Below are 16890 nucleotides of genomic sequence, written 5' to 3'. Positions count from 1 at the left end.
TAGTGTTTCAATTGAGGTTGAGTCCCATTAAGGAAAACGTAAAGATAAGAGGAAAATAAACATGAAGACTGACAAAACTACTGGAAGTAGCAGGTGCCAGGACTCAGAGGTGAGAACAGAACAGGATTGAAGCGAAGGGAGGACATGATCAGATACACAAGGTAGGAGGAGCAGTGTGCAGAGGGGAGAGGCAGGAGGGAGACACAAGGAAATACGCTGATCCTTTAGGAAACCATGAGAGTGATGTAGGTAAGAAGTGAAGGTAGCTGGACAATGAGACAGAGAAGGGAATGGCTCGAGGGCATTTTAAAAGGGCTTAGCAGCACATTTTTATAAGAAACCTCAATCCTCATGAGCAGTAAAGTGACATTTGCTGATCCTGGGAGCACTAGGAGCAGGGCTAGGGTGGGGAGTGGATGCAGTTCAGGACGTGATGGATTTCAAATAAAAATGGGATGTTCAGGCAAAGATATTGCAAAACAGCAGCCACTGGATTGCCAAGGGCAACATACTGACTTTGGCCATCAAAGGAAATAGCATCCAGGATCTGCTCTCCTCTGCCTCCGTAGAGGCAGTGCCAACCCACTTTCTTGTTTTCCGGTTGTAATGCTCACATCCACATATGCATTGGGCCCCCAGGGGAAAACAAGGCACAGAGATCCACTGTGGAGCCTATGAAGGCATATGCTGGGGCCCCACTTTGAAGGCAGTAGAGCATCTTGACATGGGCCATGTGAGCAGTTTAACAAGGGCTCAGTGAGCCCGCACTGTGTTAGACATTTTCACAAGCACTGTTCTATCTAGTTGGTCACCCTTCTAGAATCTCGAGAGGTAGGTACTGTATTACCACCTTCTTGCACACATTAAGTGCGTCATCCAAGCCCTTTAGCACAGAGGCAAGGACATGAGCTGGAACCTGAGGAGATGTAGCAGGTGGGCATGTGCACAGCCATGTCCCGTATGCATACGGGCTCACGTGTGATGCAAAACATAAAAATAAACAACTGTAGGCAATAGGAACTGCCAGGCATGGGCAGGGTTAACGTGAACTTCTTTCCATTCTCCCCTTGAGAGTGATAGGATGTCTCTGAGGCCCTATTTACCTCTTCCTCCCCCCATCGAACATCAGCCAGAAATAATAAATGGGCAGGGAATCTACCTGTCCACCAGTCCCGGGCTTTCCCGTCCATTTTTTTCTTTGTTTGGTGTGTTTGCTCCTCCTGCAGTTTCTGGCTATCTCTCAGTATGACCTTTCTTCTTCTGGTCTGGCCCAATCTCTATGAATAGGTGAGTGTTGGCTGTTTGTGGTGTGGGGCCTGGACCAGGACTGGCCAGAAAGAGGGGTTGGGTGAATGCTCAGGGCTCCATTTCCAGAAGACATGCACTGAGACTGTCGCTTCCTTTCTGGAGTGATTTCCACTTAGAAGTCCAGGTCATGGTCACATGACTCGCACAGATACTCCATTTAAGGGACCACAAAAGATTTGAACGGATGCACAGTCATACACCTGGGTTAAGCATGGCCAAGTAACTGAGTTCAGCAAACTTCTGGGTCCGACATGTGACAAGGACTCACCGTCCTCACCTAAAACGTGGGATAAGTGTGCAGATGTGTGTGTGTGTGTGTGTGTGTGTGTGCCGGGGATACTCTGGTTAGTATATGCATCTGTCTGTCTCATCTGATGATACAGGTGATATCAAATATGATCTATTATTTGTCCTTATAATAAATGAGAATTATAGATATTAGGCTCTTTTGAAAAATGTGGGACCTAAGGATTATCGTTCAGGTATGTCCACACAGGTTGACAATAAATATGGATCTGGGACGAAAGTGCTCATCCATCTGGCTCCATAGCATATCCTTATGGCCCATACTTTACTGAGATACTGTGGCATCTGTGTGTGTGTGTGTGTGTGTGTGTGTGTGTGTATGCGCTTATCTACCATAATGCTATACACACAAAATTTAATAAAATGAGTACTTATATTTTATATCATCCATTACCTGAGTCTTATTTAAATTCCCACAATTATACATCATAGTCCATTACTGATTTGTTTCAACAGAATCCAATCAAGAATTTCTTCTTTCACTTTCTTAAATTCATTTAATCTAGAAAAGTATTTTTAACATCTATGTTCCCTGTACTCTATTGGTGGCACTGACTTGGTGAACTGACCGGACTCTTTCATAGATTGCCCCACATTCCAGATTCATCTGACCTTAGAATGACAAGCCTCAGAGTTCACTCGCCCCATGTGTGTCCGTATGTGTGTTTGTAGATGCTTGGATGACTGTATGAAGATGCGTTGTGTCTGAGTGCATGACACACAAAAACTAGAGAAGATCCCTCCTCGCATAGGTGTGAATAAAGGACGACCTCACAGGAGCTGGGAGAGAAGCGATTCCAAGCACTGGTTTCAAGGACCTGATGTGAGTTTTGTTCTAGGACGTGAGCAGCACATGGATGGAACTTTTCACAAGAAGCCTGAACAACTTAATCAGCTCTCTCCTGTTGGTGACAGGTGGTGACTAGGTGCCCTCCGTGCTTAAGAACCAGATGAAGGTCACTCAGCTGGAGAGCAGGAATACTCAGCAAACGGGAGCTGGACTGTGGCCACCTTTGAACAGTGAATGTGTTCCCAGAGCCCAGAACCTAACACAAAGGAGATGCTATGGAGGAGGGTTCTGTTGCTCCAAGAAAAGTGTTTTTACACCTTTTTACTGATAGAAATGGGGGGTTCAGAAAGAAAAGAAGAGAGTATTTTGTTTCCATTTCCCAAAAGCAGAAGAGTGATAAAAGTAAGTCTGACGAGCTGGGCCTTAGAATGAGCTAAAACGCGGGGGGTTGGCACAAGGCTGAACATGAGCTTGGCCTTGTAAGTCCAGGAATCGTAGGTGTAGGAACATCACCATCTTCCTCTCCCAGTGCTGCTCCTGGGAGTGCTTGGCCTCGCTCTATGGTTGGTTATGTGTAGATTATAAGTAACTTCCTATGTACTGACATCACTGGAGGAAGAAGAAGGTAAGGAAACTAGTCTTTGAAAGAGCAGCTTTGCAAGTAAAAACGTACATGGCAACTAGTAGTTCCATAATTCATTTATGAAATATGTTGTTTATATTTTTGTCGCCATGTGTTTGTATGGTGTGCGCCTTGTGTATGATATGTATGGTGTATGCATATGTGTAAGGTCTGTGTGAGTATGTGTGACACAGAGAGCAAGGTGCTAGGGGGAGTGTATCTTGTAGGAGCATAGGTAGGTGAATCTATTATGGTGAAATGTATGAGAGAATGTAAGTATATCAGGGAATATTTGAGATCATAAATATAAATTGTGTGTATCTGAGACGATGTATCTCGAGGGGCCTATGTTTATATCTAATAGGATATGAGTTTATGAGGACACACTTGTCTTCTGGACAGAAATCTCAACTTGGAGTGTTATTAGTTCAAATGTTAGGATGTTATACAGCTGTATAGCTAAGGGGTACTTGAAAATGAGGTTTTTTTGTGTGTGCGGGGAGGAGAGGCATAAGGACCCAAGAACTTCACTAGATGGAACTTTGCTAATTTTTATTTGTTATACGTATTATCCAGTGTAGAGTAGGAACTCAAATTGTGTTTGCTGAATTGACTATATTTTTGGATGGCCATGAAGGGGTGTTGACCTCACAAAACTGAGAGCCATGGTCATCACAGATCCTTGAAAGAGCAAGCAAGTATCCTGGGACAAATTTTGAAATTCCACATGACAGAGCAAGCAGATCTTGTCAAGGTCTTGTCAAGACCAAGCAAACAATAATGTCTGTGAATTCACAGAAACTATTTCCACCTGGAAAAAGTATGTGCTGTAATTTTAAACTTGTATCCGTGGCGTACCATAAAATGAGAAGAGTGATTGCAGCCCATCTGGAAAGCTGCTTGGAGGAGTTGTTTACAGGACAAAGGTGGCCAGAAGAATGAACATATTCTCGTTAGGTAGTATGACTATATATCTCAATATATCTGAGACAATCCAGGATTATGCAAGTTACCTGCAGTCGTTTTAATGTCAACCTATTTTCACTTCAAAGGTGTCCCATGTTGAATGATAAATCATCTTATCTTTAGGAGTCAATAGTCATGAGTGGTTGGAAGTGAGAGTGACTCACGTGACCCTAACTACTCTCTACTACCCTCTGTCCTCAGGACCTGAGGCCTGTGTCACCGTGTTCGACCATGGTCACTTTCAACCTGAGCAATTACAACCCAGGACCCTTCATTCTGGTGGGGATCCCAGGCCTGGAGCAATGCCATGTGTGGATTGGGATTCCCTTCTGTATCATCTACATTGTGGCCGTGGTGGGAAACTGCATCCTTCTCTACCTCATCACGGTGGAGCGTAGCCTTCACAAACCCATGTTTTCCTTTCTCGCCATGCTGGCCGTGAGTGACCTCGTCCTGTCCACAGCTGGTGTTCCCAGGACACTCAGTATCTTTTGGCTCGGGGCTCGAGAAATCACATTCCCAGGGTGTCTTACACAAATGTTCTTCCTCCACTATAGTTTTGTCCTGGATTCAGCCATCCTGATGGCCATGGCATTTGACCGCTACGTGGCCATCTGCTCTCCCCTGAGGTACACCACTATTCTGACTCCCAGGACCATCATCAAGATTGCAGTGGGTATCTCCTTTCGAAGCTTCTGCATTATCCTGCCAGTTGTATTCTTGCTCACACGCCTGCCTTTCTGCAGGACACGCATCATACCGCACACATACTGTGAGCACATAGGTGTTGCCCGGCTCGCCTGTGCTGACATCTCCGTCAATATCTGGTATGGCTTTGGTGTCCCCATCATGACGGTCATCTCAGATGTGATTCTCATTGCCGTTTCTTACAGCCTCATCCTCCGTGCCGTCTTCCGCCTCCCCTCCCTGGATGCCCGCCACAAAGCCCTTGGCACGTGTGGTTCCCATGTCTGTGTCATCCTCATGTTTTATACACCCGCCTTTTTCTCCATCCTTGCCCATCGCTTTGGGCACAATGTCTCCCTCACTTTCCACATCCTGTTTGCCAACCTCTACATTGTTATTCCGCCTGCACTCAACCCCATTGTCTATGGAGTGAAGACCAAGCAGATCCGAGATAAGGTCATACTTTTGTTTTCTACCAAGGCTACAGAATGATGTTTCAATGTATTATGGAAAAGCTGACATTTAATGGAGGATATTAATGTAGTAAGATAGAAAGAAAAACTAATTCTATTTATTTTTTCATTTATTTTCATTTCTTTTCTTTTCTTTATTTTTCAATTTACATCCAAGTTACTTAGCATACAGTCCTATAATGATTTCAGGAATAGATTCCACTGATTCATCCCCTATGTATAACGCCCAGTGCTCATCCCAATAAGTGTCCTCCCTAATGCCCCTTACCCATTTATCTCATCTCCCCAATCCTTCAGCAACCCTCAGTTTGTTCTCTGTATTTAAGAGTCTATTATGTTTTGTCCCCCTCTCTGTTTTTATATTATTTTTGCTTCCTTTCCCTTGTGTTCATCTATTTTGTATCTTAAATTCCTCATATAAGTGAAGTCATATGATATTTGTCTCTCTCTGACTGGCTAATTTCACTTTGCATAATACCCTCTGGTGCCATCCACATAGTTGCAAATAACAAGATTTCATTCTTTCTCATTGCCAAGTAATACTCGATTGTATATATGTATGTATGTATGTATCTATCTATATACACATCACATCTTTATCCATTCATCTTTCAATGGACATTTGGGCTCTTCCCATATTTTGGTTATTGTTGATAGTGTTGCTATAAACATTGGGGTGCGTGTGCCCCTTTGAAACAGCATACCTGTAACCCTTGGATAAATACCTAGTAGTGCAATTGCTGGGTCGCAGGGTAGTTCTATTTTTAATTTTTTGAGGAACCTCCATACTGTTTTCCAGAGTGGCTGCACCAGTTTGCATTCCCGCCAGCAGTACAAAAGAAATGCTCTTTCTCCGCATCTTTGCCAACATCTGTTGTTGCCCAAGTTGTTAATGTTAGCCATTCTGACAGATGTGAGGTGGTATCTCATTGTGGTATTGATTTGTATTTCCCTGAGGATGAGTGACATTGAGCATTTTTTCATGTGTTGGTTGGTCATCTGGATGTCTTCTTTGGAGAAGTGTCTATCCATGTCTTTTGCCTGTTTCTTCACTGGATAATTTATTCTTTAGGTGTTGAGTTTGATTAGTTCTTTATAGATTTTGGATACTAACCCTTTATTTCATATGTTATGTTCAAATATCTTCTCCCATTCTGTCCATTGCCTGTTAGTTTTGCTGATTGTTTCACTGTGCAGAAGCTTTTTATTTTGATGAGGTCCCAATAGTTCATTTTTGCTTTCATTTCCCTTGCCTCTGGAGATGTGTTGAGTAAGAAGTTGCTGCGGCCAAGGTCAAAGAGGTTTTTGTCTGCTTTCTCCTCTAGGATTTTGATGGCTTCTTGTCTTATGTTTAGGTCTTTCATCCCTTTTGAGTTTATTTTTGTGTATGGTGTAAGAAAGTTTTTTCTTATTTTTCTGCATGTTGCTGCCCAGTTTTCCCAGCACCATTTGCTAAAGTGACTGTCTTCCATTGGATATTCTTTCTTTCTTTGTCAAAGATTAGTTGGCCATCCGTTTGTAGGCCCATCTCTGGGTTCTCTGTTCTGTTTCATTGAAATGAATGTCTGTTTTTGTGCCAGTACCATATTGTCTTGAGGATTACAGCTTTGTAATACAGCTTAAAGTCTGGGATTGTGATACCTCCAGCTTTGGTTTTCTTTTACAGGATTGCTTTGGCTATTTAGGGTCTTTTCCGATTCCATACAGATTTTAGGATTGTTCTAGATGTGTGAAGAATGCTGGTGTTATTTTGATAGGGATTGCATGGAATATGTAGATTGCTTTGCGTAGTATACATTTTAACAATATTTGTTCTTCCAATCGACGAACATGGAATATTTTTCCATTTTTTGTGTCTTCTTCAATCTCTTTCATAAGTTTTCTATAGTTTCAGTGTATAGATTTTTCACCTCTTTGTTAGGTTTATTCCTAGGTATTTTATGGTATTTGGTGCACTAATTCTATCTAAAGTGAGAACTGCTTGCAGGACATTTTGCATAGCAGAAAAATGGTGTGATCTCTATTTAGGAGATGTTTCTATGTGTAAAAAATTCCTTGGTGACCTGTTTGTTTGTGGAATATGAAGTTGTACTGGATATGATGAAGATGAAGAGGTACAAACAGAGTGCTCACTTACTTAAATTTTTTTTCTATTAGAGAGAGAGAGAGAGAGAGAGAGATCATGTGAGCATGGAAGAAGGACAGAGGAAGGGAGAGAAAGAAACTAAAGCAGCCTCCATGTTCAGCACGGATTCCAATGTGGGGCTTGATCCCAGGACACCAGGATCATGACCTGAGTAGAAATCAAGAGTTGGCTGCTCAGCCAGCGGAGCCACCTGGGTGCCCTGACAACTGACTTCCTTTAAATGGACAAAGGAATACAAATGTAAAAATTGACATTTGCAGCTGTGGAGAGAGAAAAATGTGTTAAGTATGACGGATACACTAAAGAAGAGAGACTAAAAGTAAAAATATCAATGAATAATTCATTATTGAGGGGATTGGTAGGCGGATTTAGGACATTTACAATAATATTCCATTTTTTTTATCATTCCTGAGGTGCTTATTTGGTTTCCTTTCAATATCCCCCGTCCCCACCACACACACACACACACACACACACCCACACACACACCTTTCAGTACAAGTACAGGAGCAGCACTGTGTACCAGCAGTGCTGTAAGAAGGAAGAGAGAGTCACAAATTTCTCAATGCCAGCGTTATTTGCCCCGGTGCTGGCAAAAGACAGTAGATTTAAGACACACTGAGAAAGTGAGCCGCAGAAATGTGCCGGGAGACCTCAAGCCAGTTCAGTGAGAGCGCAAAGTAGATGTTTAACCCCATTTGCAGAAGACCTGTGGGACTTTTATCCACAGAGTGTGTTTCCTGGACTGGAAGAGAGAATCAATTACAAGACACATCAGTGCAGTGAAGGGGGATGAGGAGAGAAAATCTACAAGAAAGTGATGCATCCATGGTAAGATGCTTCTAGTTCCACAGGATTACATTAGAGACAACACTGCTGTGTTCACAAAAAGATCTAGAGTTCTTACAATAAATCTTTTTTCTTCTTTTGACCATTATCCACCGATGTGGAATTATTTGTTGGGTACCCACTGTATTGCAACACGGTTCTAAGCATTCGGGAAATGAAGGTTAACGATACAAAGACTCCGCCCTGCGTTTGTGGAGCTTATATTCTCAGGAGAGTGACACACGAGAAACGAGAGAACAAGTTCTACACCTTCAAAGAGGGATGTAACCGATGGAAAAATGCAGCGAATACAGTGATACATTACAAGTGGACGAGGAGGACAGGGCAGCGAGGACAGCAAAGGCAAAGGCCCTGGGGCAGGACACAGTGTGACGTGACTGTGCACAGAGCAGAGGCCAGCGTGTCTGGAGCAGAGCGAGGCGGGGATGCAGGAGCAGGGAGGAGGGGGGAGCGTGGCCGGGTCCTGTGGGGCTGGAATCATCGGAACCTCATTGTAGGAGGAGGAAACTGATGCCAGCAGAGTGAAAGTGACTTTTCCAAGGCACACAGCGGGGCGGTCATCAATGTGGAGCTACACTAGACTCTGCCAACCCCCAGTTCAGAGTTTTCCCCACTTGACATAACCTCAGTCTCGTAAAAAAGAAAACATGAGTAGGAATATCAGAGCCCATTTTTCTTCTTTCTGTGAAGCCTCTTGTCATAAATTAAGCCACATCCTTCTAAGGGAGGAGCCTGCTTTCTGTGCCAGCTGCTAGGAATGCCTGAAGAGATGATTTCTTACTCTCTTCTGACTATTTCCATTCTGCTGAGAACATGGATTAGCCAAGAGCTGATATTTTTAAAAGTTTACTAAGGAAGGGATAGTAAATAAATAGATTCTGAGCTATTTATTTTGTATTTTTATTATTTTTATTTATTATTATCTCATAAGTTTATTTTTGAGAGAGAGAGAGAGAGAGAGAGAACACCAGCAGGAAAGGGGCAGAGACAGAGACACAAAATCCAGAGCAGGCTCCAGTCTCTGAGCTGTCTGTACAGAACCTGAATCAGGGCTCAAACTTGTGACCAGGAGATCATGACCTGTGCTGAAGTTGGACTCCTAACTGACTGAGCCACCCAGGCACCCCTAGACTGAGCTAACTTAAGAGTACATACTCATTTCATCGTGGTAGGGACTCAAACTTGTGGTTATTCACCAATAGGCACAAATGTCTCACATGAAAGCCTAATGACCTAGAAAAACCAATGTAGGAAGCAGTTGTCTCCTGCAATGTCTCCCTTACCCTCTCCCACTATCTTTGGCCCATTTATGTTATGTTTCTACTTCTTTCCCAGGACAGTTCATTTATTTCTGTGACTTATGGCCTCTTTTCTGGTAACTCTATATCTTAGTTTTCAAAAGAGCATCCTGATAAATCTCAGTGTCTGTTTTCCTATCTCATAGGCTCGGTATTAGCAGTACATGAAAAATGTAGATCAATGTGCATTGCAGACTGTAAAATACTAATCTAATGTCAGGTTAGTAGTTGAGTAATTACCACTGCCATTCTCATCTGGAAGCAGAATCTCAGCAGCATGTGCAACTCTGAGCTCATCATTGTCATTTAAAATCCTCCCTCCACTGTACTGTTCATTGGAGGAAAAAACAGGTTAAGCCTGGTGTTTCTCTTCCCTCAAGGTCCGATCTCCTCCCCTGCTGCCCCAATGGCTCTTTGTGGTGACACTGGCTGCAAACATTCCGTTTCAGTGTCAGACTATGAATGAAATTATGTGTTGTGGTTGGATTTAAAAGACAATAATTATGCAAATATCAGCAGGTAACTTTCTCATATGTAAGTTATCGTATCCTATACGTTGTTTTTATAAATTCCCCATCCCTTATATTAAATATAAAATACGTTGACCCTATCAATGGGGGATGAAACTGTTTTATTATCCCATCATCAGAATTTAGAGCTGTATTCTACAGATATAGGGATCCATGAATGTGTCTCTCTAAACCCTCTCCTCCAAACTTTCCACATGTGACCATTCTTAAGGTGTCTGAGATTCCATTGTGTTGCCTCTTATAGTTTAGCTCTCGATGCCTAGTCACCCCACCGTCCTGTTTACCCACACCTTAGCCAGACACTTGCACACTGTACCTAGACCGGATAGTGTACTTATGTCTTATATTGTAAGAAAATGACAACTAAATGTAGGCTAGTGCTCAGAAGAATAATGTAGGGCTTACTAAAAATGAGGAATGGAATAGATTTCCATGTCTGTCTTAGAGTTAAGGAGGCAGTTGGAGATTTTTATGCTATATACCTGCCACTTTGAACCTATACTTTAAAATAAATAAATAAGTAAATAAGTAAGTAAATAAATAAATAAGTAAAATTCAACAGGTAAAAAACTCAATTTAAAAAATAAAATCAAATATTTCTAAATACTATGTTGAGCTCAGGTTTATCTTACTACCTATTTGATGATTACAAAAAATATATAGAAATTCAAATGCCCATTGAATTTCATAATTCTTTAAGTAGGTATATATGCATATCTCTAAGAGCCAATGTGTTGATTAAAATAATTGCATAGAGCTATTAATTATGGTTATTTAGAGAATTCATCAGTAATGGTGTATTATTAACATTTATGTCTCTCAGCTGAAACTGTATGGAACGTTAAAGTAAAAGTTTTTTTTAATTTAAAATTTTAAAAATTAATATGTCCAAAAAAACCTAAAAGTAGAATTACCTACTACTGCACTACTAGGTATTTACCCAAGGGATACAGGTGTGCTGTTTCGAAGGGACACACGCACCCCCATGGTTATAGCAGTGCTATCAACAATAGCCAAAGTATGGAAAGAGCCCGAATGTCCATCGATGATGAATGGATAATGAAGATGTGGTATACATATACAATGGAGTATTATTCGGCAATCAAAAATAATGAAATCTTGCCATTTGCAACTACGTGGATGGAAGTAGAGGGTATTATGCTAAGTGAAATTAGTCAGAGAAAGACAGAAATCATATGACTTCACTCATAGGAGGACTTTAAGAGGCAAAATAGATGAACATAAGGGAAGGGAAAAAATAATATAAAAACAGGGAGGGGGACAAAACAGAAGAGATTCATAAATATGGAGACCAAACAGAGGGTTACTGGAGGGGCTGTAGGAGGAAGCAAGGGCTAAATGCATAGGGGGCATTAAGGAATTCACTCCTGAAATCATTGTTGCACTCTATGCTAACTAATTCGGATGTAAATTTGAAAAAAATAAACTAAAAAAAAAGTTTAAAACTATTTTATAAGGCATTAAAAAAATAACAGTCACTCCGCTGTGGTTTTAATCAGCTTCGAGGCTATCACACAATGAAGACAGCAATCTGGAGTTAACACATTTTTATAATTCCCCATTCTTACTCCTTATTCTGTTTAGCTGCTCCATTTTTCCTAATGAGACTTCTGATGTAAGCTTGTTACAATCTTGTTAGCACTGCAGTTCTTGTCCATTGCTGTCACTGTTCCGTCAGAACAACTTCGACACCAAACGTAAAGCCTTTGTTGGTATTTGTATCCTTCATAGTTTTATATCAGTTCAGAGTTAGTTGGGTTTGTTGGCAACTTTAGAAAGAATAACTCCTCCTTCAAGTCACTGCTGTGTGCAAATCACACATATAATAAAATTATGATGTTGGGCAATGAAAAATACTTTAAAGCTTTATTTGCTCTGTGAGTTGGCTTCTGTAACATGACCTAGTTCCCAAACATGTGGTGCCGTGCTGTCATTGTAAAATGGGCAGCCGGCCTACGGCAACCACAAGTGCAGGGTGGATTCCCCATTTAGGACTCTTAGGAAGAAATCACCATGTTTGCACAGTGGGCTCGCTGTTGACAGTCCCTCGCCTTATATCAACAGCTGCTTTTACAGTTCCCGTTACAACGCATCCACAATGACTCCACAAGGGAAAGGCTGGACATGAGAGGCGGTTACTGGACTGTTCTAGAATATTAAAAGACACTTTTACAATAGTACAGAATTGTTTTGATAACCTGTAAGTTTGTTCTGTGACAGTGTGAACAGAAAACAATTCATTCAAACTAGGTCTCCAAAAAAATCCACGTTGTGGAGGAAATACCGTGAAAGACCTGTCGTTACCACATCCTCTCAGGCCCTGCTACGTGGAAGGGAGGGCACTTTTGAGGGAGGGGCAATGTTGTGAAAGGAATTATGTGTACCCCAGGGCTGGGCAGGACCCCATGTGGGCCCAGCAGGCCAGTTTTCCTCAGCTGACTCTGCAAGCCCCGGCCTTGACTGATGTGGTGTCCGCTGTCCTAACACAGGCACCTGCTGGGGCTCCACGCTCGCTGCTCATCTTCACATCACCTGTTTGGGAAGATCCGGGAATCCTCATTGTACAAAGGAAAACACTGGGGTCGGAAATCTTAAGTAACTTGCTGCAGGCTGTCTGGTAGTGGAGCCTTAATCGTTCCCCGTCTGCAGGACTCAACAGCCCAGGCTCTTCCCATCACACTTCTTTGTTTATAGGTCTGGGGGGCAGAAAGGATGCCAAGTGATAATGACGGCCCGTGTCTGGGTGGCACTCGGGTGTGTTATTTGTGTGTGGCGAGGCACGTCTCCATCTGAGTTCTCTGTGCCCCTTCCAGTGGTCCTGCCTGGTCTCTTCCTCTCCTGGGTCCTGAGCCCGTCAGGTATAGAGACCTGGGACCAGGAAAGTCGGCAGACAGGACTGCAGACCGCTGCTAATTCCTCATTAACAGTGCACAGCTGTGACCAGCAGCTTCTCAATCCCCCACCAGGGATGCAGGGTCCAAGCTCTCCCGAGGGCCCCGAGAAGCGACCCATAAATCCATCCCACCCATCCCTGCTCTCCCCCAGGCTTGTCCCGGGAGTCCCTGTGGAGTCTCCCTGGTCACCAGTGCACTGACTCCTGAATGGACCAGCTGGAGCAGTAGGGACTGAAGCAGCACTGGGTACGTGGAGGCTGGATGCCCTTCCTCGTCTCTAATCGCACCTCCGCAGCAGAGAGGTGAGAGCTCCCGACCCCTCAGCAGCAGGAATTCATCAGCCGAGATCAGGCACCCCCTAGACAGGGTGTGGGGCTCCTGAAAAGGTCTCCTCCCTGTGCCCTACCTGGATTTATCCCACAGTGAGCCAAGCACTGAAGGTGCCGCTAAAATGCCCATCCCCATGGGATGGTCTGAGAAGCCTCTTCGTCCTGACAGAAATAGGTGGTTCAGACTCTTTTTCAGAGAACAACTTCGGGGTGCAAAGGAGAGCACGAGGCAGAGGCCACCGTGGCCGTTAAGTTTCAGAACTGAGGGTGAGGTATCAGCACCCCCTTCTCACCCTTTCTGGGTCAGAAAAATGTGGAAGGTGTGGGCTGGGGACCAGGAGTAGGGATTAGAGGACAGCACCACCACATTCTTTTTTATGTAGAAGCAGCCTTGTGTTCAGCCCCCTTTTATTGGCTCTGTCCTGCAAGAAGTTTCTTTCTTTGTTTGATGCCGTCTAATCTGATACTCTACGCGGTCTTTTAGCCATTATTTTTTCCTTACATGGGATCACATTGCTTTCAAATACACTTCCTTCAGTCTCCAACTCACAGTTTGGGGTTTGTTTTAATTTTTTTTGAAGATAATTTAAAGGGTGGATGTTCAGATGATAAAGTTGAGAGCTATGATCACACTGGAAAGGAGCTCAGTAGGAACGGGCTCAAGAAACAATACAAGTGCTTCAAATAATTATGTCCATATTATTTAACATGTATGGGGATTCACTGTCATCCAGGGAGAACTGCTTTACATGTTATTTATTTATCCTTCAAGGATTCCTGTACTGTTGGTGCCTTTATTCTTATCCCTAGTTTAGGTAAAAGAAATAAAGGCATAGAGCAGTTGAGCATCCTGTACAAAGTCACACAGCTCCTTTGTGGAATAATTAGGGTTTGAACCAAGATAACACGGCCTCGGAGCCCTCTCTAGATCTAAACGGCTGTGCTGACGTGGGAATACTGGGGAACAAGAAAAATGGACCTTTGTGCTGGCTTTCCCTCTCACTCCTCTCCACTCCACAATCAGGATGGGATGTCAAATTCTGATTAAATGGAGGTTCAAAGTGCTCAGTCAATTCAGGTTCATAGTGGCGAACTCATGTTGCCAGAGTTCAGTTCTGGAACTCTTCTCTTCTGCCTTCTTTTTGTCTTACTGCTGCCAGCCACATTTAATATGTTCTTGTTCTGCTCTTCCCTGGAGGGGAAACTTGTCCCTCAGGCCCCTTGGGCAGGACACAGTATGTGAGCCACTCTGAGGACAGGGAGGCTCCCTGAGAAGGATCCATAGCAAAGGGTGAGGGAGGACACGGGCTCTGGCCTGGAACCCCCGGGGCGGAGGCATCGATGGAGGGAGACGGGTCTCAGTCTGCAGCAGGTGCAGGCAGGTCTGTGTGCCCCAGTGACCCTGCCAGTACAAAGGTGCGCATGTATGAATGGAATCAGAGTGAGGACACCCTCAGCGTGGAAGTGAGACCCAGGACCAGATGATGTGCAGAGTCTGTGTGAGTGGCAGCGGCGGCCTCTCCTTCCCAGAGGGAAATTGCTGTCAAGTGAGGAACATGGTAAGGCTTCCGGGAGAGGAAGCAGTCCTGGACTGGGACCCAGGGGTCCTTGTTCTGTATCCCAGCTGTGTGTGACCCTAGCTTTTCTGTGCATTGGTGTCCTGATCACGGAAAGGGACCCACAACAGGGTGATACTATGCATGCGGTAGCACATAGGAGAGGCCCCAGGACTTCAGCCCTTAGCACAGAGACGTTGCTCTGCCTGGAGCTCAGGAGGAGGGGCATCCAACTTCCACCCCCTCGGCATGTCCCTTGGCAACTCCTGACTCAGAGAAGATGCTGAGCCATGTGAGGCCTGGAGACCATGTGAGACTGGGCAGAGGGCAGAGCAGGCAGTGAAAGATGAGAAACCGCAACTTTGTCTATAGAAAGCCAGGCACAAAGCAGAAGCTGAGGCTGGAGGTTGGGAGCAAGGTCTTTGCCTCTCCCTCTCCCCTTTCTCTTAGCCTTTGAAAGGAGATGGAAGGAGCAGAAGTGTGTACTGTGGGCATGTGGGATATGGGGCAGTTGTTCCTGGAATTTTGCCATAAGGAAGTGTGTTGATAGGGTCCACACCTTGAGTTCAGGACTTTTTTATGGGGCCCCTGCCTGGTACAGGTCATGTTTGTCCTGTGGTTTGGAGAGAGACATTCCCAGGCCCTGAGGGTGTTGACATCTTTCTTTCCTTGGAAAGGCTGGCCCTTCCAGCCATTTTGGTCCTAGAATGACATCCCCAGGGTGCAGAGGAACCCACGGGTCCCCCACCATGAGAGTGTCAAGACCAGACCCCATGACTTGGCAAAGCCTTATTCTTCAGAAGGAAGTTCTGGTTTCTAAACCAATAAGACTTTTATTTGGGAAAGTCTATCCTGGTTTATTACCTAACACTTCTCTGCAAGAGTCAAAATGTAGGGCTGTGAAAAAAGGCCCAGGAGGCACTGCTGCAGAGAAGCCTAGAGCACACATGGACCATGAAATGCTTGATAGCCATCCTTCCCGCCCCCATGCCCAGACCACTGTATTCTCTGTTCACCTGCCCCTTCATTCCCTGGAACAGCTTAAAATACCAAATGCAATATCTCATGAAGTTCATGGACATAACTGTGGTCTTTAGGAAGAGCGTGGAAAGCACATTTAGCTTGCATCCTTTTTCTAGGCTGTTCCTTATCCACCTAAACCCAGGTAAGTAAAGTTTGTCCACATCCACCATTGGATGCACCATACTGCACTGTCATTGTGGTATCTGACCCCAGTCCCTTCCACTGCAGCCAAACCTTGATGCTCTTCTGTGTCCTCCGGGTGATCAGAACTTTTCCAGACTGAGTTCTTCAGAACCCAAAGGGTCTGTCCATGGACAAAGAACAGAAGAAAAAAGAGCCACAAAGCTGAGTCAAGAGATGAGTTTCTACACTGGTCAAAGCAGGGATTAATTTTCACAACCCAGGCATTTTGAACTATTATGAATAGAGCTGGAGGTAAGAATTTCAAAGCCATTGAAAGCTGGGACAAAATACTAGACAAAGTAGAAGGAATATACTGTTTGGGAGGGTAAGTGAGCTAATAAAGTGGCTTCTGAAAAAGGACTTTGGAAGAGGAGCTTTGTCTGAGCACCTGTGGGTGAATGAATGGAAAAACAGCCATTCCATATATGCTTCCTTCTGACTTATAGCTTCCCTGGGGTAGAGGGGGACACAGAGAATGTTGGCAAGATTGGGCTTATTTGACACAAATAACTTCCTCTGGGACAGGTCATCAGGAAAAGCATATTCCAATGTTTTCATGTGCCTGGGATGTTGAGGAGACATTCCTCCCAGAGATGACTGTCAGAAGAGTGTGGTCTGTAATCAGATGAGTTTTGATTCAAATCCTAGTTTTATTAACCAGATGGGTATCCTGGAGTAGGTCTGTTGACCTGTCAGAAGCCAGATTCCTTCATTTATCATATGGAAACGTTAGCAAACCCACAGAAGGCTAGGAAATCCATAGGCCAGCATAGGGCTGTCAGCAAATGCTTTAGTACCCAAAGGCTGGACCCTCACCCCCACCTATCTGAAATCTCTGGGGGAACTGATGATTGCTTCTCACAGGCCTCATTCATACCCTGCAGGAACACAGCCAAGTGGAACTAGGAG

The 16890-nt window shown here is 44.0% G+C and overlaps 1 protein-coding gene across 1 annotated transcript; it reads left to right on the top strand.

Annotated features, from left to right (window-relative positions):
- The first annotated feature begins 4223 nt into the window (after window positions 1-4223).
- On the top strand, window positions 4224-5171 carry LOC122482598 (olfactory receptor 52H1). The gene has a single exon (XM_043578907.1). The coding sequence runs from the start codon at window positions 4224-4226 to the stop codon at window positions 5169-5171; it is 948 nt and encodes a 315-aa protein (XP_043434842.1).
- Window positions 5172-16890: the final 11719 nt, after the last annotated feature.

Source organism: Prionailurus bengalensis, chromosome D1, assembly GCF_016509475.1.
Source record: "Prionailurus bengalensis isolate Pbe53 chromosome D1, Fcat_Pben_1.1_paternal_pri, whole genome shotgun sequence".
In the NCBI taxonomy this organism is placed as follows: Eukaryota; Metazoa; Chordata; class Mammalia; order Carnivora; family Felidae; genus Prionailurus; species Prionailurus bengalensis.
The sequence above is the reverse complement of the archived record's forward strand: the minus strand, read 5'-3'. Positions and strand labels throughout refer to the sequence as shown.